General features: G+C 36.7%; 1 protein-coding gene across 2 annotated transcripts; it reads left to right on the top strand.

The window, feature by feature from the left end:
• RIOK3 (RIO kinase 3) lies at positions 1–19,192 on the top strand. Of its 2 annotated transcripts, none has more exons than XM_039844525.1 (13): positions 1–321; positions 6,099–6,214; positions 6,814–6,959; positions 7,053–7,157; positions 7,350–7,459; positions 8,653–8,796; positions 9,480–9,607; positions 13,398–13,595; positions 14,798–14,957; positions 16,317–16,397; positions 16,486–16,575; positions 17,464–17,571; positions 18,544–19,192. In XM_039844525.1, the coding sequence occupies exons 1-13, from the start codon at positions 259–261 to the stop codon at positions 18,649–18,651; spliced, it is 1,557 nt and encodes a 518-aa protein (XP_039700459.1). In that variant the 5' UTR covers positions 1–258; the 3' UTR covers positions 18,652–19,192. The 2 variants fall into 2 exon arrangements, with proteins under 2 accessions (XP_039700459.1, XP_039700468.1); XM_039844534.1 differs by lacking the exon at positions 1–321 and adding an exon at positions 5,760–5,816 and having other exon boundaries at positions 18,544–18,651.
• Positions 19,193–24,268: the final 5,076 nt, after the last annotated feature.

The raw sequence follows: 24,268 nt of genomic DNA, 5'->3' as shown, positions 1-24,268 counted from the left end.
GTGCGACCCTCCGGAGGCGGGGAAAGCTGACTTAAGGCGGAGCCCGGGCGGTGGCCAATCGGGCGCCACGGTCCCAGTAGAGAGGGCGGAAGAGAAGAGGTCTAGTTCCGGACGCGGCGGCCGCCGCCGCCATCTGTCACCTCGGCTCCGGCACCGGCACCCCGTCGTCCCTGCCCCGCCGCCTGTGTCCTCGGCGGCGGCTGCTTTCCCATCCTGCCACCTCTCTGCTCTGTTCTCGTCGCTAGCTTCTTCCCCTACATGGATCTGGTCGAAGTGGCATCGCCTGAGCCCAGGCCGGCAGCGGCCTGGGGACCCAGCAAGGTGAGTGGCGGTCGGGACTGATGCACCTATCTTGGTAGCCTGGGCTGGTCCTCTCGGAGGGCCCAGAGAGACTGACAGGTGCCGAGGCAGCCCGCAGGAGACTCGGAAAGTTCTGGACAAGACCCCGGCGACGTGGGTCAGAAGGGACGGGAGGCAGGGTTGCCGGGGTTGCGGTGGGAGAGGTGGGGAGGGGGCCCCTGGGCTGCCAGAGGCCACCCTGGGCGATTCGGGCTCTCTCTAGGTCTGTCCCTTGCTTTCTGAACCTCCGTAGCATATTTGTGGGCAGCACTCCCTTAGAGACTTTGACGTTTGAGGGAAAGCAAGTACCGTCTTGTTTTTCAAGAGCCAAGTGAGTCAGCCCAATCACACGGGAAACCGGGCAGAGAGGTGATTTAGGCTGCTGTTTCCTGAACTTGACAAGTGTGGTTATCCTTCGGCAGTTTCTTGTTTTTTAAGTAGTAAAAGACAAATCCAGGAGCACCCTCCCCACCAGGCTAATACTCAAGTGTACCCTACATACTGTATAAAGGTTATAATTTCTTACCATCTGCCTGGGATGTAACATTTCAGTATTTTCCTATAATGGGCAACTATTACGTTCATTTCACATTTGGCTTCTGGTTTTCAGGTTGCTCCTTTCAATGAGACTTTCTTTGGAAGGATGAAAAGACTTTTGCTACTTTATTGAGGGCTTGCTTCAATTGGGATTTTGTGTTCCTCAAATTAAGGTTGTGAAAGAATCCCACTTTTTAATAATTGTGTTTTACATGCTGATTACAGAATATTTGTTCCACATAAAGGGCCATTTGTTAATCTCATTGGGTCTTCAGGCCAGGTCTTAACAGAAAAAGGGGGAAATAATTAGCTGCTAAGTTAATGAAAATTAATTTTATTAAGGTTCTCATACAACTGTAGGGAGAATCTAATATATTCCATTGGCAATTGTGGTTACATTACATGTTATATTGTGTTTTTTTTTTTTTTTTTTTTTCTGTTAAGGCCTTGTTTACAAGGCTAAGATCAGTAGGCATACAAAATGAGTAGACGGATACTAATAAATACATACTCTAGATGTTAGATTCTTCCAGTTAAGTATCTATAAAGGCTGCTAAAAATGTCAAGTGAGACCAGTCTTTGTTCAGAATACTGACCTCAGAACAAATTTTACTTAACAGAACTAATTTAATAATAAAATATTTGATTTCAGTCATATTTTCATTTAAGTGTACATCGTCAGAACTGTAAAGTTTCATTTTTTATCATGCAACAAAAAAAATCATCCTGGGTTTATTGACAGTTTATTGGGAAAATAGCGTTTTCACAGGCAAAACAATTAGATGCTACAAGTTTCACCTAACCCTTTCCTTTAACCTCTGGGAAGACGAAAGTGATTACAGAAGCCTACATAGGGAAAGTGGAAATTTGAGGATGGTCTCGAAAAATGGAAAGAGTGTATAAGGCCAACTATTCTCAAAACTTTTCAGTTAGAACTTCTTTACACTCTTAAAAATCACTGAGGACCCCAGAGGACTTTTGTTTATATTGGTTATTACTGTTGATACTTATCATATCATAAATTAAAATGGCAAAATTGAAAAACGCTAAGTGACTTAAGTCATTATATGTTCATAGAAATAACATTTTTATATTAAAAAACTATTTTTTTTAAAAAAATAGTAAAGAATAATATCGTTTTACGTTTCTGCAAATCTTTTAATGTCTGGCTTAATAGAAGATAACTGGATTCTCATAGCTGCTTTTTTTCTTTCAATCTGTTGTGATATGTTTTGGTTGAAGTATAGGAAGAAAACCCCACCTCACAGATATGTAGGTTATAGCAGTTATAATCAAAGATGACTAATAAGAGCACAGTAGGTAGATATATCAAGAACAAATTGAGTTAATCTCTAAAAATGCATTTATATCCTAAACCTACTACCTTAGAAAAATTTGGAAAATGCAAGAATACACAAGCACATGTTCCATTAGCCATGAGGGTGATGTCATATCTGATACAGACTCTGGAAAACTCTTATTCCACCCTCTTGAGAGAATGAGAGTAGAAAAGACAATGAATGTCTTCATGCTATTATGAAAATAATTTTGACCTTATAGACACCCTGAAATGGTCTTGGGGATCCTTCCCCCAGGGTCCTGGGGTACCACTTATAAAATGGCAAACTGCTGTTATGGACAGAGTATTAGGGAATTCCAAGAAGGGAGGATTGGCTAACTAGGAGCAAAAAGTAAAGAAGTGTGTAGCTCTGCTTCAGAGGAGGCTGTGAAATACCAGTGGTGCTCCTCAAAACTGTCAAGGTCATCAAAAACAAGGAAAGTCAGAAACACAGCCAAGAGGAGCCTAAGGAGACATGACGACAGTGTTTTGCAATATGCTGGATGGGATCTTGGAATGGAAAAGGGACATTTGGGGAAAACTAAGGAAATCTGAATGAAGTATGGACTTTAGTTAATAGTTTATAAATAGTGGTTCATTAATTGTGACAGAGGTAACATGCTAACACTAGAGAAGCTGGGAACAGGATATTTGGGAACTCGTAGTTTCTGAAATTTTTCTAAATATCTAAAACTACTAAAGTTAAAAAAAAGAAAACAAAACAGATTAATGTTGTTATATAGACCCAGATCATGTTTTCCAGAGAACCTTGTTTTAAGAAGCAAAATTCCCACTTATGCTGCCCAGATTATATCTTCTAGCAGCACGGGTAGAAGAGGGACCTTCCTGTGACTCTGGTTCTCTTGACTTGTTTCAAGTTGATGACTAGATTTTATTATGTGCCTCCTTCTGTTTACCTTTTTTTATTTTACTAGATTCTTGTTTGCAGTAGAAGCTTAAAAAAAAAAAAAGTGGGATAGGCAGCTAAGGACCCATTCAGCTCCTGCTGGAAGGAAAGGGGAATGATTTCTCTAATATGCAGCCAGCCAGGAGTGGGAGAATGTGAAGAACCCCAAGGAGCAGGGTTCATTCAGTCTCCCAGAGGAGAAGAAAACAGGGTGGGTCTCAGGAAAGAGTGAATCAGAGAGCCGGTTATGGGCTTGGTGTCATTTAAAGCAGAAAAACGGGAAAGGATTGTGTGGGGTTTCCCATCTGATCTTGATGCAATGGGGAGTTTATGTTAATGAAGGGAATCATGGGAAATGACCTTGGATAGCAAAGATAGAGAAGATTGTGAAGGGCTTTTTTTTTTTTTTAAATCTCTTTAGATTTATTATCATTATTAGTTTAACATTTCATGAAGTTTCTCTATGTACAAAGAATTTACTGAAGTTTCTCTCATTACCAATTTACTGAAGAGCTGCAGAATGGTGACAGAGGATTCCCCTACATACACCCTATGGAGCCCATTCCTAGGAGGAACCTCCAGTAAATTTTCTAATGCCCCCATGGGTTTGTGAACCCCTTGTGCCTGTGGAGGATTGTCTCTGCTCAGTAGCTATTCCTCACACAGCTCGAAAATTTTCATGCAGGGCTTTTGACTGCTGGTTTGAAGAGTTTGGATTTGATCAAAATATGGGAGTTGGCAACTTTTTGGAAGGGGGCCTGGCTGAGCTGGTCAGCAAGGTACAGGGAAGTAAGCTCTAGAGTCTGAAGCTCCGAGGAGCAAGAGCAGTGAGAGTGGGCAGTTAGGGTGCCTGCAGTCCCCACATGTGTCCCTTTTGGATTCAGTCTATTTTGGGAGTAGATAAATCGCTGCCTCAAAATCACCCACTCAAAATTACTGCCTCTCATTTTTGCCTCTTCCTAGGAATTGTTAATTTCATTTTAGTTAACACATTAGTAGAATTAATTGACTACTTGCAAAAGACTAGAAGCAGCAGCAGTGAGTGGGCAAAGGAGTCAACTTTAATATGGAGAAATGGACTTTAGTAACGGTGTAGAAAGGCACCAGACCTCTACAACCTAGGGACAACCTGGCAGTTCCATGAAATCCTCTAGTGTTTCTTTTGGCACATATTCAGTAAATGCATGAGTGCTTCTTTATGTCTGAAGCTCTATACTGGACTCTAAGAATGAGAAGACTCTCAAGGGGCTCTTGCTATATGGTAGCTGATGCAGTAACTCTAGTGATTGGTCCTGCTCAAACTGTACACAGTAATATGGGAACACAAAGGAAAAGATCTGATTTTGTCTGATGAAATTGAGACAGCCTTATGGAGGAGGTGACATTTAATTGGGGAAAGAGAGAAGAAAGAAAAAGCATTGAGAGAACATTTGAAGGTATCCTCAAAACTGAAGGAAGGGAGAAAGTATGCCGTATTTGGCATTTAATTAGTGTTGCTAGAGCATAGGGTAATGAGGGTAATTGAGACTGAAAAGTTAAATTAGGCCCAGTGTGAAGGGCATTTATTGCTGAGGAATTTGGATTTTAGACTGCAGGCAGTACAGTAGCTTGCTTCTCACATCCTAGGCCAAGATAATTAGAGAAACAGTATAGCAAAGTACTCTTTAAGTCCTACTGCCTTGATTCAAATCTCAGCACTTCCTTCTACAGTGTTATCTTGGGTTAAAAAACCTTTCTGTGTCTCAGTTTCTAAATCTATAAAATGGGGATGATATTATAACTACTCAGTTGTGTGACTTAAATAACCTGTAAATTATGTATAGTTAGCCAAATCTAGTGAATTTTTGTCTATCTATAGTGATTCAAATATAGTGAATTATTGTCTCATTATACTGTTAGTCATTGCAAAATGTGATTGACAGTTCTGAGTTAGAGAATAGTCATTTGCCTTTTGGAACCTGGACTTGCAAACTGATCAGCCCAAGCACTTCCAGGTTAAAAGACGACATGTATGTCTTCTGCCTAGAGGATTCAGAAAGAAGTCAGCAGTCATGTGGCCAAAAGACTAGCTATATTCTCCAGATTGCAGAGAGCTTCGAGTCCAGACCTCAAAATCCTCACCAGGATTGTGCTCAGTTGCTAATGAGATCTGAGTGAATGAAGTCATACCAGACCTCGAGGAAGCTTCCCTGTTCTCTCCAGGTCGATTCTGCAACAGGCTAGTGTAGGCATGCGCTGGTGCCCTGATATATAGCTAGCTAATCAGTCTTAGGGGGAGACCAGATAAAACTTGATTCTGAATCACTTAGGCATAGTTATCATTTATAACCCTGAAGTGCTCCATGCTAATAATCTGAACCAACTAAATTCCTGAGCCTCAGTGCTGTGGAACCGGAACAAAGGTCAGTTGCCCAGTTGTCTCTGGGAGTCATGCCAGCAGGCCCTTAGGCCAGCTATAGAGCCTTTAGTGGCTGAATTTGATTAAACAATTTTGTGGCTAAAACAGGTATCATATGCTGCATTCTAAATTAGATGGTAGTAAAGGAATGAGTTTGGACTTTGTCCTAAAGGCAGTGGAAACATTAAAACAATGAAAGCTTAAGTAAGGAAACTGGACCAGTCAAATCTGCATTTTAGAAGAACCATCGTATTATGGTGTTGCAAATGGAAACAAGCAGGACTGGAAGCAGAAAGGTTAGTTAGGAGGCTCTTAAAAGTTGCCGGGTGATGGGAAGGTGGTACCTTGGAGTAGAGTCATACAAGGGGAGGTGGGCAAGTTCAAGAGATATTTAGATATCTTATTCAGTATTAATGGTCTTAATTACTAGACTATCAAGTGTAATCATTTTTTGCTGCTAAGTAAAGCTTGCCCCTCAAAAATTTAGAATTGTGAAATGAACCTAGTTTTTATTTCAAGAGGGCTGAGGTAGTGATGTCAGTATTTTGAATTAAATTGTCTTTTTTTTTTTTTAACAGTGTCCATGGGCTACCCCTCAAAATACAATATCTTGTTCTTTGGCTGATGTAATGAGTGAACAGTTAGCTAAAGAATTGCAATTAGAAGAAGAAGCTGCCACTTTTCCTGAAGTTGCGTAAGTAAAATTCACAGTGAATCTATTTTGTCTAGCAGCTTATTATAACAAAGTTTAAGAATTTGATTAGTGATTGTCACGACAAATGATTAAGAAATACATTTAGAAAAGCAATGCAGTAGAAAGAGCACCATACTGGGAGTCCACTGACATTTGAGTTTTAGTTCTGATTCTGTGATGAGTTTTAATATTATCTTGGGCAAAGCACTCTGTTTCTCTGGGTTTTTAGTTACTGCAGATGATCAAATAATGAAGTAGGGTACAGTTTTGATCAAATATTTATAGTTAATCATATAGATATTATCTCTCCTTTGATCAGAACACAGGACAGATGAATTCTAGGTCTCAGTTTGGACTTTATTAGAGACCCTTTAGCTTTCTGTTGCAGCTTTCTTATTCCTAGTTGGTGCTCTCACGGGTTCCTGCCATTGGTCAGAAGGCAGCTAGGCAGGAGAAGGTGAAGAGTTTGATACATAGTTTTTTTCCATTGTTTCTTCAGTACAATTTTTAATAGTGAAAAGGCACATCCTACTCTCATAATTGGTAGCATCTGTTTACACAGCATATTATATTAGTTTGTATTGCCTTATTTTGAATAGTGTTGCTGAAGGACCATTTGTTACTGGAGAAAACACTGATACTTCCAGCGACCTAATGCTGGCTCAGATGCTACAGATGGAATTTGACAGAGAATATGATGCACAGCTTAGACGTGAAGAAAAAAAATTCAATGGAGATAGCAAAGGTACTATGACCTTATAGTGACAACTGCATTGGGTGGTAGAAAGTGCTTGTAATGTGCTCCTAAATAAGTCTTCAACTATTTTTGCCTTTTAAGTTTCCATTTCCTTTGAAAATTATCGAAAAGTGCATCCTTATGACAGCGATAGCTCTGAAGATGAGGTTGACTGGCAGGATACTCGTGATGATCCCTACATACCAGGTATCAATGAATTTATTTGCTCAGGGGACATAGAAAGACTAAGTTTTCCAGTGAATCCTTGTATTTTATATTTATCTTTGAATCGAGTTTGAGAATTTACTGTTAGAGTCAGATATCTTTTCAGACAATATTGAATGCAACAATTTAGTTTTTGCTATTTTTACATACCTGGCTTGTCTTAATTGCCTTTAGCAAAACCAGTTCCTACTCCCAAGAAGGGTTTTATTGGAAAAGGAAAAGACATCACCACCAAACATGATGAAGTAGTATGTGGGAGAAAGAATACAGCCAGAATGGAAAATGTAAGTTACAGAAAGTATTATCTGTGAATCGAGAGTTTTATTAGTATAAGTTAAAAACATGGGACTCTAACTACAATATCTTAAATTTCTACAAATATCCTTTATCCTTTCTAAAGATGTTTTAGATGATAATATAGGAATACTATGAAAACTCTTGGCAACTAACGAAAATATAATGTGCCACAGGATAAAATTCTAAATTATTTTTAAAAAGTTTGATTTATATTGATTCCAAAATTAAGAAACTATTCTTATGAAAATGACATATTTATCTTTCAGCATATTATTTTTCATTAAATAGCACCCCTTCCCAATGGCAATTAGGGGATAGTAATGGGAGAGAGAAATACTTTCTACTATATCTCCTTTTATGCTTATTGAAATTTTTAGTGCCTGAACCACCCTTGTAAAATCTGAAATAAAATGTAATTTAAAACAAATAGAAAAAAAAAGCATTTTTCATCTTTCATAAATATTGTGATTAATATGAAACATTTAGACTTGAGAACATAAATACTTGTTAAGTAAACCTTTTATTAAATTCTAGAAATAATCCAGATCTAACTCTAGAACAACCCTGTCCAATGGAACTTTCTTTGTAGTAGAAATGTTCTCTATCTATGCTATCTAATATTGTAGCCATATTTGACAATTGAGCGTTTGAAATTTGCGTGGTGCAACTGAGAAACTGAATTTTTAACCTTATTTTAATTAATTTAACTTTAAATATCTACATATGGCTAGTGGCTACTATATTAAACAGTACAGCTCCAGAAGATAATTGTCATGGTATGGGCATAGCTTGCTATACTAATCAACTCAAAAATAATTATGAAATTTTATTTCTTTGGTAAGATTTGGTGTAGTCTTCAAAATATAATGTGTCCTTTGATATAAAAGCAAGCTACAAAGCATATACCAAAACACCTTAGTTTTTAGATGTGATTGGGTTTTTTCTGTGCATAGAATAAACCTCTTCCTTTGGGTTGTAATTTCTTAAATAGCCTTGATCTCCTTTCTCCTGTTTATTAGCAAGTTTTTTATTTTTTTCTCTAATACTTGCGGGTTCTGCTTTTATAGCCTCATCATCTATTGAGTAGGAAACCTGTTCCAAGTAAAGACTGATCTTTTTTGTTTTTTTGTTTTACTGTTCCATTTTAAAGTATTCAGATGCTAATTCTTCTTTCTGGCAGTTTGCGCCTGGGTTTCAGGTAGGAGATGGAATTGGAATGGATTTAAAACTATCAAACCATGTTTTCAATGCGCTAAAACAACATGCCTACTCTGAAGAACGTCGAAGTGCCCGCCTTCATGAGAAAAAAGAACATTCCACTGCAGTAAGTAATCTTACTTTTTTTGTTGTTTGATGGGAAGTTTTATATTAGGAAACTTCATTTTTGAGGAAAGAAAAAACAAAACATGGTTGATTTTATTTTTTCCATGAGATTGACTTTTCAAATCAAAGATGTAAATAAAACCCAAGTAGCTTTGCTTATTTGGCTTTTCAGATTTAATGTCATGGTTATTAATTACTTATTCAAACTAACATTTTAGTGGTCATAATTTGGACTGTAGTTTACAATACATATGAATGTTCCAAGATTTTAAAGAAATTATTTCTCGTTACGTTATGACATATAAATTTATAATAACTTAAAAGTTTCTAATGCTTTACATTTATGAAGGTAGTGTCTGACATCTTGAGAATAAGCTAATTTTTAAACCTTTAGAAAAACAAACGAATGTTAAGTACATTAGGAGAGCTATTTTAAAAAACTGTTAAACTTTGGCAATAAAATAAGATTTTCACTAAGCTAGTGTCTGATTTTTAATGATTCTTTTAGATACTTTCAAAGACAGAGTTACAGTTTTAGGAATGACTTGACTGCCATCTTAAGAGCCTATTATTAATAAATAATAAAGATGAAAGAAGAATGTATTTTGAATGTTAGATATTAGAAATGGTTCAGAAAATGTTTTGTGGTTAACTTTTTCATTTATAGTGCTTTATCTCTTGCAGGAAAAAGCAGTTGATCCTAAGACACGTTTACTTATGTATAAAATGGTCAACTCTGGAATTTTGGAGACAATCACTGGCTGTATTAGTACAGGAAAGGAATCCGTTGTCTTTCATGCATATGGAGGGAGGTAAGTGAGCAAAATACAATACCATCATGTCAACAGAAGCTTAACCCCTTTTCCCCAATATTAATGATTTACATGGAATCAAAGTTAATGCTGCGTGGAAAATATAGTAATTTAAAATGTGCTATTGTAGAAAATCTAGACAACATAAGGACGTATAAGGAAAAATACAGTCTTCTTAATCCCACTTTCCAGTGATAATCATTAATAATTTTGTGTAGACTCCTTTAGTGTTTTTTTCTGTATGTATATTTTCTGCATTATAATTATACTATATCATACAGGCAGCTCTAAGTGGCAGAGCAAAATTTGAACCTTGATTTGTCTCAAAACTCACGGTCTTTCCACTGCAGGGCCTTTTGGTACCAGGTCGGAGGAAACATGCTTAGATCAGTCACTGATTTCTCCCCTTAAAACTCCAATTCTTACTTTAAGAAATACCAGCTTTAAATGCTTACATTATTTAAGGAAACGTCTTTTAGAGAGATCTTATGCTATTTAGATCTTACCCACTTCACTTGTGTTACAAAGGCTTAGATGAGTAAAGAACTGTAGAAGAAGAAAGATTTTTAAAAGAGGAGACCATTTAGGGAATGTGCCTAAGGCAAGAATATGAAATCTTTTGGTAACTTACTGCTGAAGTCAACAGTAAGGCTTACTAGCTCAGCTATTCCTTTACTTTAACATGGTTTACAAACAGAAATGTTTAAATAGATTACAGAAATTATTCCAGTTTTTTTTAGGTTTAGAAGGTACTAACTCTGTACTTAAGGAGATTCATATGATTGTTGGTCAAGTCTTTGCCTTTGGTTTTCTCAACTATTTAACTAGTCTCCCTTTCTAGATAAGACATACACATATAATCATATATTGAATTATACTGTTGAGTTCCAAAAAGAAAAGGATAAAAATGAGTATTAGGATAAAGTAGTTCTACAGTTTTCAAGCTGTGTGATCTGGAGCAAGTTATTTAATTAACCTCATTTAAAAACTTAACCCTCACCGCAGGATTTTTGCAGGGATAAATGAGACCGTGTTTGATAATACCTGGTGTGTGTTAATCCTAATAAACATTTCTTTCTTTCTTACTTTAAGCCCTGTTTCCAAATTTCATTTGAAGGTTCCCTGAGACTAGACAAATATAACTTAATGGCACAAATTATTTAAAATGAAAGGTTATTCATGGTAGAAATTAAAACTTTACAGAGAAGAGTAAAAGGAAAAGTAGACTTCATCTTACCGACTCTTGCACCACAGGTCTGTTCCCCAAAGATCATCACTATTAACAGTGTTTAGTCTAGTCTTCCAGAAATTCTTATGCATATATCCCTTATTTTGTTTAAACAAAAAAGATTATACTATACATTCAAGGTCTTAGTTTTTCAGTTAATATACCTTAGATTCTTGTATTCCTTGCTTACATTACCCCATTTTTATGGTAGTACATTCCATTGTGTGAATGTACAGGAACATCCTTGTACATCTGCCTTGGTGTGCTTTTGCAAATATGTCCTTACACTAAATTCCCAACATCGAAGTTGCTGGGGAAAGACTATATGCACGTTGTCCCATTTTTGTTAAATAGTAGAAGGCCTCACTGAATGAGTACCAGATTGTGCTCAGTTTGGGCCTCTGAGCTGGCTTATTGGAGCAAGTTGTGTTTCTTGATTTATTTATTAAACATTGAAAAAATTTTTTCCTTGTATATCACACCAAAGGCCAGAAATCTTGAACTTCTGTTTCTTTTAATGGTAGAGCAAATGAAATTTTCCCTGCAAGCTAGTCAGATATACAGGTTGTACACATTCGAAAGGTCAGATACCGACAGATCACCTTGTGAGGTTACCTAATTTATGCTACCGCCAGCAGTATGAACCTATCTCCCTTATCCTCATCGGTACTTGCTATTACCAAACTTAATATTTTTTTGTCAGTGTGAAAGATGAAAAGTGCCATGTTGATATTTTGGTTTGTATTTATTTAATTATGATTAAGGCTGTACATTTTTTTCAAGTGCTTTATTGGCCATTTGTATTTCTTTTTCCTTGCTTCTCCTTGTCAATTGCCTTGTTTATCCTTCATCTATTTTCTGTTATATTTAATGATACTTTGATATAATGAATGATCTTCTGAGGGAATTGGTATTGTAATCTGTATTTTGGCATTTGTAAGTTAGCAAAACTAGAGAGCATTCGGTTTTCTACAACTGAGAATAAATGCTTTTAAAAGTTTATATTAGTTTTCTATGCTATGTAACAAATTACCGCAGACTTAATAGCTTAAAACAACACCAACTTATTATCTCATAGTTTCTGTTGATCGTCAGTGTTTTGAAGAATCAACAACACTATGTGCTGTTGGATTAGATATGGGATGTCAGAGGATGAATTTTGGCTAGGGCAGCCAGGTAATGCGTTTCACTGAGGCAAGAGCCTGGGGAAGGGGAGGGTTCGGGTGCAGTTATCAAGAATTTTGTTTTGGACATGGTAAATTGAAGATATTGACTAGACATCTAAATGGTTTCAAGTGGGATTGGAAGAAAGGGCTTGAAGTTCTGGAGAAAGGACTGAGGATAGAAATGTAAGGGTTATTCATGTGCAGAGGATATGTAAAGCTGCGGAGCTAAATAAAACTTCATAGGAAGAGAAAGGGGTTACTTAGAACCAGTTGGACTCCTCTTAACCTTCTGAGGGTCGCTGAAGGAGGAGGAGTCAGCTGGGAAAATATGGTACAGAAGTGGTGGGAGTTGGGAGTTTGAGTCAGATGCTGTTTTCTGGGAACTGTAGTTTATTTCTTTTCTAGATTAACATTCCTTCAGGTGTTTAACAGTAAATATTATTGTCTCTTCTTCCATCCTCCTCCTCTTCATTCACACTGCCAGCACCACAATTCAAACCCTTTCAGTGACTCACTATTGTGGGACTATTGCATTAGCATCCTTAGTAGGCCCACACCTCTAGCCGCTCCTGCTCCCTTCCATCCTGACATTGGCATCAACTTGAACTTCATCAAGTGTGTCAAGCCCATGGTGATTCCTACTACCTTTGGGAATGCCCGCCTGCAGGCTTCTCACCCGGGCAGTCAGTGCTTCTTATATATCTGCCTCCATCCCATCTCTTTAGCTCTAATTTCTTTTATTTCTTCTCTCCAGCCAAGTCTTAGCTGTAGTGTTTGTTGTTCCTCGCACGTGTCCTGTAGTTTCCTACTTCTGCTTCTTTTAATACTGTGACTGTTCTTGTAATATTCTACCCATTGTCCTGGTTCTGTTTCAGATGCCACCTGTGCCGGGAAGCTTTGACTGACCTTTCCAATCCAAAGGGATCTGTTCTATTTATGTACCTCTTTTATTCTCCCCTGTCCCTCCTTGCATATTCATAGGGCAGGGACCCTTTTACTCACATTTATATTTACTAGCAGTAAAAGAGACAATTTTAAAAAGCTGTTCTATTTTGTTGCATTCATTGGATTTTGCCCCTGAACCATCCCAGATAGACTATTCACTATTTTAAAATGCATATATTTTCACTGTTTCTTGAGTTTGATTCCATAGTCAATAAGTGAGAATTATATTAAGGATTGTTGCAAACTGGTTGAGAATTTATTTGAAAGTGTGTTTGATTTAAAAAGACAAAACCTAAGGTTTTATTAAGACCCAAAACTTGAAAGCTTAAAAAAAAGGTGTGTTATTCTCAGAGAAGGTAGAGCTACTTATGCGTCATAGAATCTTTATTTTGAAATTGTATTACTTGTGAGCTGTCAACTTATACTGACTTATTTTTTTTCTTCCACTTAGCATGGAGGATGAAAAGGAAGATAGTAAAGTTATACCTACAGAATGTGCCATCAAGGTATTTAAAACAACCCTTAATGAGTTTAAGAATCGTGACAAATATATTAAAGATGATTTCAGGTTTAAAGATCGCTTCAGTAAACTAAATCCACGTAAGATCATCCGAATGTGGGCAGAAAAAGAAATGCATAATCTCACAAGGTAAAGAAAATCATGTGCCAAACATAATCTTGAGTAATTTTGTTTTTGTACTAGGCCTATTAGCCAGGCAAAAAATTCTATGCTTTTAAATTCATTTATAGAAATTATGGAAGGCCTTGAAATTCTAATGCTTAATGAGCTTAAGAAATATTTCCATGCTTATAAGTATGAATTGATATTTTTAGGATAAACCATTTTCTTTTTTATTCCCTCAGTAAAGTTGGAGGGAAATGAAGTCATTTTCTGCTTACAACATTTTATCGTATATCTAAATGCTCTCTTTTCAGCTTTCAATTAGGCTTATTATGAATAATGACTTCCCTTTTTTGTTTTAGAAAATGTTTATTATATCTGATGTTTGTTAATTTGGTGGGGGCACAGTCTTAACAGTCAAATTACATTTTTCTTTAATTTATTAGACTTGCTTCTCAATTCTCTAAGCAGAATTTGTCAAGGAATTTGTTTTATCAACCAAATGATAACTCTCATTAATAAACCTCACATATCTTAATCTATTAAAAGCTTAATTTTAGCTTTTTTCTAAAGATGTTTGCTTTCAAATGTAATTATCCATATGTATTAGTTGCAAAATTCTTCTTAGTAGGATATCTAAGTAGAATAATTTCATAAGAGGTCTTACAATCCTTCAATCTCTTCTCTACTATTCTTCATCAGACCCTGTATAAAGTCTTTAGTGTAAAGTTCAAAGTCTTTTTGTGATGCAGAGCCTACCTGTCACCAAAGCCTCAATCCATATTGCCCTTCTTCTTACTCAGGATCCAGCTATGTTGATCTATGCACATTTCCCAGATGGGCTGTGCTCTGGACCACCTCCATGCATTTCCATGAGCTGCTTCCAGCCTCAGACCAGCATTTTCCAACACTGTCTTCATCTGGCTAATTCCCATTCACCCACTTCTAATAAGCCTTCTTTGATGTTGCATGCTCCCATAGCAGCTGCCCGCCCCCCTGGCAGTGCATGTACCACACTACACTGTAATCATCTTCTCACCTGTCTGTCGTTTCCACCAGTCCATGGGCTCCGTAAGGGCAGAGTCTGTGTCTTACAGTCTTTGCATTTCCACATCTCCAGGGTGGAACATAGTGCCAGCTCATTGTAGGCCCTCGTTAGATGTTTGTTGAATAAGTAAAACATTCTCTCTTTCATATCTTAACATTCTTAATCATTTCTTTCTGTATAGAATGCAGAGAGCTGGAATTCCTTGTCCAACAGTTGTACTACTCAAGAAACACATTTTGGTTATGTCTTTTATTGGCCATGATCAAGTTCCAGCCCCTAAATTGAAAGAAGTAAAGCTCAGTAGTGAAGAAATGAAAGAAGCTTACTATCAAACTCTTCACGTAAGTTGTACATTTCAAAGTATTCACACACCAACTTCTAAAAATATTAATGTAAACTTTAAAAAATTTTTCTTAAAATAGTACTATTTTATGATGCTATAAGAGGGACAAACTGAAGTTTGTGAAGGAATGTTAATATTGAAGAGTTGTCTGTATCATTATGCATGTGTCTTGAGTCATTTTAGAAAAATAGACCTAGAAGCAAGTTAGCATCAGTGTATACATAGAAATCTTAAGCTATTATTCATAAAACTTCAGGTAAATAAAATTTTACATTACTACATTTAGCAGATAAAAATTGGTTCGTATATCTTGAATGACTGTAACTCTGACAGCAAAGGAATTGCCTTGTCGGGAAATTTGAGAGAAGCAGATTTGGACTCAAGAAAGTGAAGCTGGAAACTGAAGATGGTAGGGAGCAGTTTCTCTCTGCTAACATCTGTACAGGTGTTAGAGTTAGAAGGCACATGTGAGAATCTTGAGGAAGCTATTTATGCTTCTGGACAGCAGCTGAATTCAACCTGAGGCCCTCCTAGCTTAAGAAAATGCTCCAATGTTATCACTGTTCCTTTATTGTTTTGATTCGTGGAGAAACATTTTGCACAGTTTGTGCATGAAGCTTTCATGTCATGCAGCAGTTGATGTGACTATAGAAGTATTATCTGACTTAATTTTCTAAGCTGTAGCTGGGGAGGAAATCAACCTTTTTCTGTCTCTGATAGGACAGACAACATTCAAAGGAAAATCAAGTTTACTTTTCTGGCTTACTTTTTGGTGGTGGGTGGCTGAGAAAGAGGTAAAATAGTAATGTACTTTTCTTATTTGATTCTACTAAGGCTGGGAAACAAAGCATTAATGCAATTTCTACTACAATACTAGGGGTCACCATCAATAATTAATATATAATGTCACTTAATTTATAAGAATATTGCTTTCCTCTTATGTCTGGCAGGAAAATACTTTTTGCCTAGGAACTATATATACCACATGAAGGTCTCAGTGGGCCATTTGCCCTGTTATTAAGGGTAAGCCAAAGTCTCCTGGTTAGTGAGCAAACACATGGCTACTGTCTCACTCCAGGTCTGCAGAATCCAAGTCTGCCCCTTGGCATGCATCCTACTCTCTTTGCTGTCACATGGACAGGGAAGTAGAGTGTCACACACTCATCCCCTCCATTGTTTCACTGTTTCCCTACCCTGCCTTAAAAAGCAAACAAACAAACAAACCCAATTCTAGACTGTACAAAGAAAAAGTTCTTTAACCTAGTCTTGATTTTTCTGGATAATATTGTTTTTTAGTTGTATAGGTAAATTAGAACTGTTACTTCAGTTCCTAAATGTCTGCCTTGCCTCCCCACAGTTGATGCAGCAGTTATATAATGAATGTACTCTTGTGCATGCCGACCTCAGTGAATATAACATGCTGTGGCATGCTGGGAAGGTGAGGAGCATATTTTGTTAACATGCAGATTAAATGACTTGGTGTAAATTACGAAAGGTAAACCATTGTATGCTCTGTATTTAAATAGGTCTGGTTGATCGATGTCAGTCAGTCTGTAGAACCAACTCATCCTCACGGCCTAGAGTTCCTGTTCCGTGACTGTAGGAATGTCTCACAGGTAGGCATGTAAACTAATATGGCTTTTATTTTTATGGGGTTATAACAGATTCAGATATTTTTCTCACTACTAAGATAAGTAAGGTATTCTTTGAAATTGAAGGAAGGGCTTAGTTACTGGCTGCCTTTTCAAGATAAAGAGACAAAGATCATTTGTCAGATTTTCTCTTCAGTCAGAATTTGATTTTATACCTCACATTTGGGCCGTTGAATTAAATTTCCAATAGAGTAAGTTTTTATTCTGGCTCCAAATATTTAAGCAGTGAGTAGACATTTAATACATGCACAGTGCTTAAAGAGAGGCTCTGATATGTCATATTGCAAGCCTGCATGCTTACTGTATTATTACCACTAAAAGGAGAATACTCTTCTTAGTGGCATAGTGTCAGATCACTTTCTGGGAGGCAGAATAAACAGATTAGGGAAGGTAAAACTTAGAATGCAGAGTTGAGTCATATATGTTTTCTGTTTCTAAACAAAATGAATTGTTGGCAACAGATTCAAATGGTAATGATCTTTCTAAATGACAGAATAACTTCATATTGGAAATAATGTATTGCTTGAAAATTTTAATTCATCTGATTTATGCTTTGAGTCTGCACATTCAAAGCAATGTCAAACAATTTTATAAATTACTCATTTTTATAGCTATAGAAGGTACAGACTTAACCCAGCTGTCGATCATGACAAACTTAATCCAGAATACAGCACGGATGTGTAAAGAGAGCAAAAAACAAGTAGAACCTGAGCATGTTAAAGTTGAAGTGGGAACATCTATGGTTTAAAAACTATGGAAGGAATTCAGTGGTGTCTTACGGTACTTTTTCCTGTTCTTATTTTCTAAGGGAACCTTGCTAATATCTCTTACTTTCTTATATTTTTTCACTAGTTTTTCCAGAAAGGAGGAGTAAAGGAAGCCCTTAGTGAACGAGAACTCTTCAATGCTGTATCAGGTTTAAATATCTCAGCAGATAATGAAGCTGATTTCCTAGCTGAGGTAAGTTTAGCTATTGTTTTACCTTGCTGGTAATGGAGTACTGGATAGAGTAGGTAACTGAAACCTAGAGCTAATTTTATCCTCTCTTAACCTCAAAATAAAATTTATCTAGAATTCTTGAGATATTTTCGGTCCTTTCCAGGCTTAAACCCTAGGATAGACATATAGCAAAACACTTCTTCGAGGAGTTTACAGCCTTGTTGAGATGGACAAATAACACATTTCTAGTACACTGTGTTTCCTCTGTTTTATGAATGAGGCAGTTAATTGGGGAACACTCTCGGTGATACGAAAAGCTGTAACACATGGTCCCCGCTTTTAACTGAACATAGAAAGTTAACAGTGGCCATCCTTAGAGATACCCAGTCATTACAATAAAGATGTATAGAACCATTAAAAAAAAATCTCCCTCCAGAGAGGGTCTCTTAAAATTGAACAAAAACTAAAAAATGAAACAGCATCTAATTATTCTTAGCAATATATCGAAGCAGAGAACGATTACAGCCTGTTCCAGAACTCCCCAGTACGACTTGAATTTCACCAAGCTGTGCTGGTTCTAAGGCCAGAGAAGTACCAGAAAGGTGATAAATCTAGCCTCTAGCTCAGTAGTTGCTCAGTAGCTGTTACTGTTGCTGAATGAACACTGGGATTTCCTTTTTCTTGTTCCTTGAAAGCTTTATAGAGTACACAGTAAGATGTATCTTGATTCCAATTAAGAGCTTGATAAAGATACTAAATATTAACCCTGGTAATATAATCTAGTAAAAACCATGCACGTATGTGTCGTAAGTAATAATATGTAATAATATGTATGTGACATACTGTAATAGGTGTTACATACTGTAATTCTGATTCAAGGCCAGCATCATTAAGATTGACTTCGTTTTAAGAGGAAAAATGCTGGCTCAATCTAACGTAGGATTTCTGTGAAGTAGAATTTTGACAAGTGGATTCAATGTATTGATTTTGTAGATAGAAGCTTTGGAGAAAATGAACGAAGATCATGTTCAGAAGAATGGAAGGAAAGCTGCTTCATTTTTGAAAGATGATGGAGGTCCGCCAGTCCTATATGATGAATAACACCAATACCCACTGCTTCTATTGTTAGCACAGCAGTGATTGTCAGCTGCTGCCAATGGCAAATGAAGTTATGAGTGACTCGAAATACCAAAACATGAGGAGTGTACAATGGTGCTTCTGTGCTTTTTTTCCCCCTTGTAACCCATGTGCCAGATGTGTGGACAGCTCAGTATTGAGAGAATAAAATGTCACTACCTCTCATCTTATAAACAAAATAATATAATTCTTTAACAGCTACAGGTTATCTAGCTGAAATCAACCTGATTTTATAGGCTTTGTGGTATAAAATGTTTTGATGAGAATTTTTTAAACTTAGGTAACATTTCCAAATAGAGGAGGAAAGGACAGATGTGTTAACAAGGGAGGCATTTTATCAGAACATACCTGCTTCATCACCTCCCTGGTTTGTAGTCATCATTCTTCGAATATTTTATTGGCCTGAAATTAGTTCTTTGCAATCCTTATTCCAGATTGTGACCGTGATTCTAAAGGAAAATGTCTTCTTTTAGTAGGCATTATAAATGGAAATCTGGTTTCAGAATAGCTGATGGAAATAGACACAAGCAAAATACTTTTTATTTGGTACATCACGAATATGAACTGAAGTCATCTTTTCCATACTCATATCCAAGGAAAGTTATCGCAGATTTCTGAGAGAGAGAAATATATGCGAGAACTTCTTAACTATCCAAAAATTTTTTAAATTAACTTCTGGTATTTCTACATTTAGGTGAAATGGATAGGATGTAACTCATGGTGCAGCTGCTCTGCATTTGTAATGAAAATGTAAATTATCTGGAAGGGCAGAATGTAAGATTTAACCATGTTTGACATATTTTAATGAAGTCAGTGAAACAAAGTTCAGTTTTCATTTCACTCAAAATATATACTTACTGATTGATTTTTGAGAGAAATATAGCAAGCTAACTAGAAATATTAAATAATCAGATGATGAAAACTAGGTTTAAAGCAACTTGGGCACAAAATTAACCAACTAATTTGAAATACCTGGCCTCAGTTTTAATGATTTTTAGTACTGACTGGATGCCACTTCTTAAAGCAAGTACTTTACTAAAAATGTACATTGGCATTCTTAGGATCGAAGTTCATTAACTACAACGTAATCATTCCTCCTATTACTGACTTCAGATTGGAACCACTGGCCACCCAATCTGGTAATAGAAAGTAAAAATCTAAACATTATGTATACTTGAAAGCTTCTCTTTGAACATTATTTAAAAATGCCAAATATGTTCTTTCTAGAAAAATATTTTTGTTTTCTGTTGTATAGCTTTTAACTGCATTTCAGAGAAATGTGATTTGGAGTAGATACTTATTACATTTCTGAAATGTTTACCACTCTGAAACAAAGATTTAAATGACTGGTGATTATTGAATTTACAGAAATTTCAGGTAACTAATTTTTTAAAACCATTAACCATTTAAAAGTTTCTTTGTCTTGTTTTCTGACATACTCTGACTAAGAGCAGCAAACCATTGCTGCATGGCATTCTTGGAGTGTGCTGTGAACATGCTTTTTAAGAAATTAAAAATGAAGAGGTCATTTTAGAATTGGTTCTTTGTGTGATTCCTTCCTGTTCCTTATATTAACTAATGTCCTAGCACTAAGTTACCCCTTCCGCATAAAATTAAGCAGTACTATTTTAAGCAATTTCCCCCCCTTAATTTCTCCTATTTAGACTTTACTTTTAAATGACTTACTTTTAATTAAATAGTTTTTTTCTTTTCTATAGATCAGAGAGTATATTTTCACATAGTAGAAAAAGAAAGTAGAAAATGGTTTTCTAAATAATCAAATACAAGTTGAAAGAAAAACAAAATATAGAAATAAGGATATTTTACCTCACTTTAGTGAAAGTGGATAATAAGTTATCAAAAGAAGGTGACTGTATACGGAATTTTTATCTCAACAAGATAATTCGTTGTCAGTTTCCTCTTTATAAAACCCTGAGATTTGTCAGAAACAATACATTTTCTGCTTGTAGGCTCTGGCCGTCACAAGAGATTGTCTGCATCTTTTGAAATTCTGAGCAGTTTAGCAGCACTTTAGAAATTGGGTGGGAAAAGTTCATCTGATTGTATTTTCAAACCTCATATTTTTGAAGATATATATTTTTCTATTTGAGCGTTAAAGGGATTCCATAAAAATTAAAGAATGATTTAAGTTTTCAAAGCTTATTTTATCCTTGGAGACAATTTATTCATTTGAAAGCATCTTGTTTTTATTTTTTGATTTCCTATTTGTTTCTCAATTAAAAAATATTACAGGGGTGGTTTCATAGTGTGGTGGTTAGCATGTCTGCTTTACATCAGAAGGTCTTGGGTGGAGCCACAAACCAGGCCTTGGGGGGCACCAGGCCCTGGGTGCACGCCCCATGAGTGTGTGGGAGGAGATGCCCCACCTTCAGAGATCCAGTTCTTAAGGGGAAATGGCAACATGGGGGCAAGGGAATGAAAGAGGGGGGGAAAAAATATTACAAGGTTACATTTGAGAAAGCATTACTTTTGCTGGCCTAGGCTTTCCAGCTTTTTCCCAAAGAGCTTCTTGAGGAGTTAAGATCAAATAGAAAGATAAAGCAGCAGATGGAGAGGGCAGGTGGGGTATTCGTAGAATGAGAGCTATTAACCCATAGCTCTAAATATTTTTTTCTTTTTTAATCTCTCTAATGCCTTCTGGGACAGAAGGAACACATAATCACAATACTTGACACGAAACCATTGGAACAATATCTGGGTAAAGTGCCAAATAAGCCAAGGTTTATGAAAAATGTAGAAAATATCGAAAAGTTCTGAAATTTCAAGGAAGGAGTTCATTGCTTAAAGTATTAGTATATTGTTATTAAGTAAAAACAACTACTTATCTCCTATTTCATCTATTTCAAGTAGCATATTTGGAAAATGGAAAAAAAACAAACATTGGGCAGAGGAATTGAAGCCTATTTCCCCAAATGTGTTCCCCCACAAATTCATATGTTGCAGCCTTAACGCTTAATGTGATGACTGTATTTAGAAACAGGGCCTTTAAGGAAGTAATAAAGGTTAAGTGAGGTCATGAGATCTGAACAAATATTTTCCAAATGACGAGTATGTAATGTTACAAAATCCAATAGGACTGGTGTCCTTATAGGAAGAGAAAGAGCTATCTCCATGAAAACAGAGGAAAGGCCATGTGAGGACACAGAAGGCATCATCTGCACCCCAATGAGGGAAGCCTCACCAGATACCAACCCTGCTGGCACTTTGATCTTGGACTTCTAGCCTCCAGAACTATGAGAAATTAACTTCTGTTGTTTTAAGCCCCTTAGTCTGTGGTATGTTGTTATGGTAGCTCGCGCAGACTAATACAAAGCCCAAGGTAAATAACAAAGTTTTTTTAAAAAATAAATGTTTTCTTTCTGGGTGGGTGTTGGGGTGGGCATTGTACTAACTGACTTAAAATTTTGCTTGGATGAAAAATATCCAAGATTTTTGGGAAATATTCAGATGAGATTGTAGGAACATTGCCCATGATCGATGAGGAATGATGGAAAATGGGGAAGCTATTAGAAATCCACAGGGAGCCACTCCAATACCACTTTTAAAAGGGGGAAGAAGGCATGTGGTAGTATGTTGTGCAAATAGAATTATGAAAGTTATATTACCACTTGAGCTTGCATGAATTTCTACACTATTAAGCAGTGTTATTAAAGTAAGGAAATACAACAAGTAGGATTTTGGACTTAATGCTGTTTCCCCAACCACCCCCGAATCCACCCACCACCACCCCAATAAGCTGGAAGAATACAGTCAACATGGTGGTAACTTTGGATAACATTAGCTGCTGAGCAATCCTACTAGCCAATTATTGTTAAACTAGATTCAAGAGACTAAGAACTTTCACATCAACCCCAGTTTATTCAGTTTTTAGCAATGACTTGATTGACAATATAAAAGATCCAGGTACCAGATTTGTAAAACTTACCAGAGTTTGTTCAACCATTCACCACTGAAAGACACTTGTGTCTAGTTTTGGACTGTTGTGAATAAAGCTGCTATGAACATTTATACAGAGGTTTTTGCATGAACATAAGAGTGTGATTGCTGGGTTGCACGATAAATGCACATGTATTTTTGTAAGAAACTTAAACTATTTTATGGAGTGGCTGTACCGTTTTACACTCCCACCTGTAATGTATGAGTTTTCCCCATCCTTACCAGCATTTTGTATAATCGCTATTTCTTTATTTTGGCCATTCGAATAGGTGTGTAGTGATACCTAGTGAGAGCCATTACAGTAACAGGATTTTTTGAAAATGTATAATGAAATTATCAACATTTAAAAGACCCTTGAAACTCTGAACAAATATTTTCCAAATGACCAGTGCGTAATGTTACAAAATCAACCTTGAGTGTTGTGATTTTAAAATATGTTCACAAACTCTTTGACACCTCTCCTTTCAGAAGGCAAAAGCTAATTCCTCTCCCCTTAAAAGATTGTACTTAGTGATCCTAACAAATAAGAATATAGCAAAAGTGGTGGTGTGTGACTTCTGAGGTTATAATAAAAGACATTGTAGCTCTACCTTGCTGTCTCTTGGATGCCTTGCTTTGGGAGAAGCCAGCTGCCATGTCTGAAGGACTCTCCAGCATCTATGGAGAGGCCCACATAAGGAATTGAGGCCTCCTGCTAATAACCACATGAGTGAAGTTAGAAGCAGATCCTCTTTGTCTTCAGTCACACTTTAGATAACGGTAGCCCTGGCCAACATCATAACTGCAACTCTGTGAGGGACCCTCAGTTCTTCGGAGGCAGCAGCCTTCCAACAGGCAACTTGAGGGTCCTTGAAGCATGGCAGCTGGCTTTCCTCAAAGCAACCGATCCAAGAAAAAGCAAGGCAGATGCCACAATATTTTTTATAACCTACCCTCAGAAGACATGGCCTGTCATTTGTGTAGTATCCTTCTGGTACACAGGGCAGCCCTGTTCAACCTGGGAGGGAACCACATGAGGACATGTACATCTGGAGGTGAAAATCACAGAGGGCCATCTTGGAAGCTGGCTAACACAGCATTCGAAATTTTACAAGTATCACTCTGTCCCCTGATTTGTTTTTTTCTGTATAACTTATTCTTATCTGATATAATATTACTCATTTCTTTTTCTATTTACTAAATATTAAGCTTTGCGAGAGCAGGAATTTTTGCTTGTTTTATTGATTGCTATATCCCACACACTACAAGGTGTGGCACGCACGAGTAGAAGCTCGAAAATATTTTGACTGTGAATGGTAGTTCAAAGGTTAAAACTGGGAGTATTGGGTTGGAAATTACATAGAATCTGGGCTGTGCTAAGAGAGAGCAGATTCTTTGACAGGACGGCAGCTCCTTGTTATCTGAGTGGTGATACAGGGGCTGGACACCTCCTGGTGGGTCTATTAGAGAGGGGAATGATATGATTGGTTGGATTACTTAATATTTATGGACCTTTCTATATCTATTACCCTATCCTTAAATTTTTTTTCCTGCTTATGGAGATAATACACGTATATTTTTTTAATTCAAATAATACCAAAGTAGAAAAACAAATCATTCACAGTACAAGATAACCACCATTTAC

The sequence above is a fragment of the Pteropus medius genome, unplaced genomic scaffold (genome assembly GCF_902729225.1).
Source record: "Pteropus medius unplaced genomic scaffold, Ma_sr-lr_union100, whole genome shotgun sequence".
In the NCBI taxonomy this organism is placed as follows: Eukaryota; Metazoa; Chordata; class Mammalia; order Chiroptera; family Pteropodidae; genus Pteropus; species Pteropus medius.
Note: the sequence above shows the minus strand (reverse complement) of the source record. Positions and strands in the feature narration are given on the sequence as shown.

Excerpts from the sequence above, each read along its gene's own strand:
- RIOK3 (XM_039844525.1), top strand. The coding sequence starts at position 259 with ATGGATCTGGTCGAAGTGGCATCGCCTGAGCCCAGGCCGGCAGCGGCC. Across the intron at positions 7,460-8,652 it reads ATACAGCCAGAATGGAAAAT|TTTGCGCCTGGGTTTCAGGT; the intron begins GTAAGTTACAGA and ends TCTTTCTGGCAG. Across the intron at positions 8,797-9,479 it reads AAAAAGAACATTCCACTGCA|GAAAAAGCAGTTGATCCTAA; the intron begins GTAAGTAATCTT and ends TATCTCTTGCAG.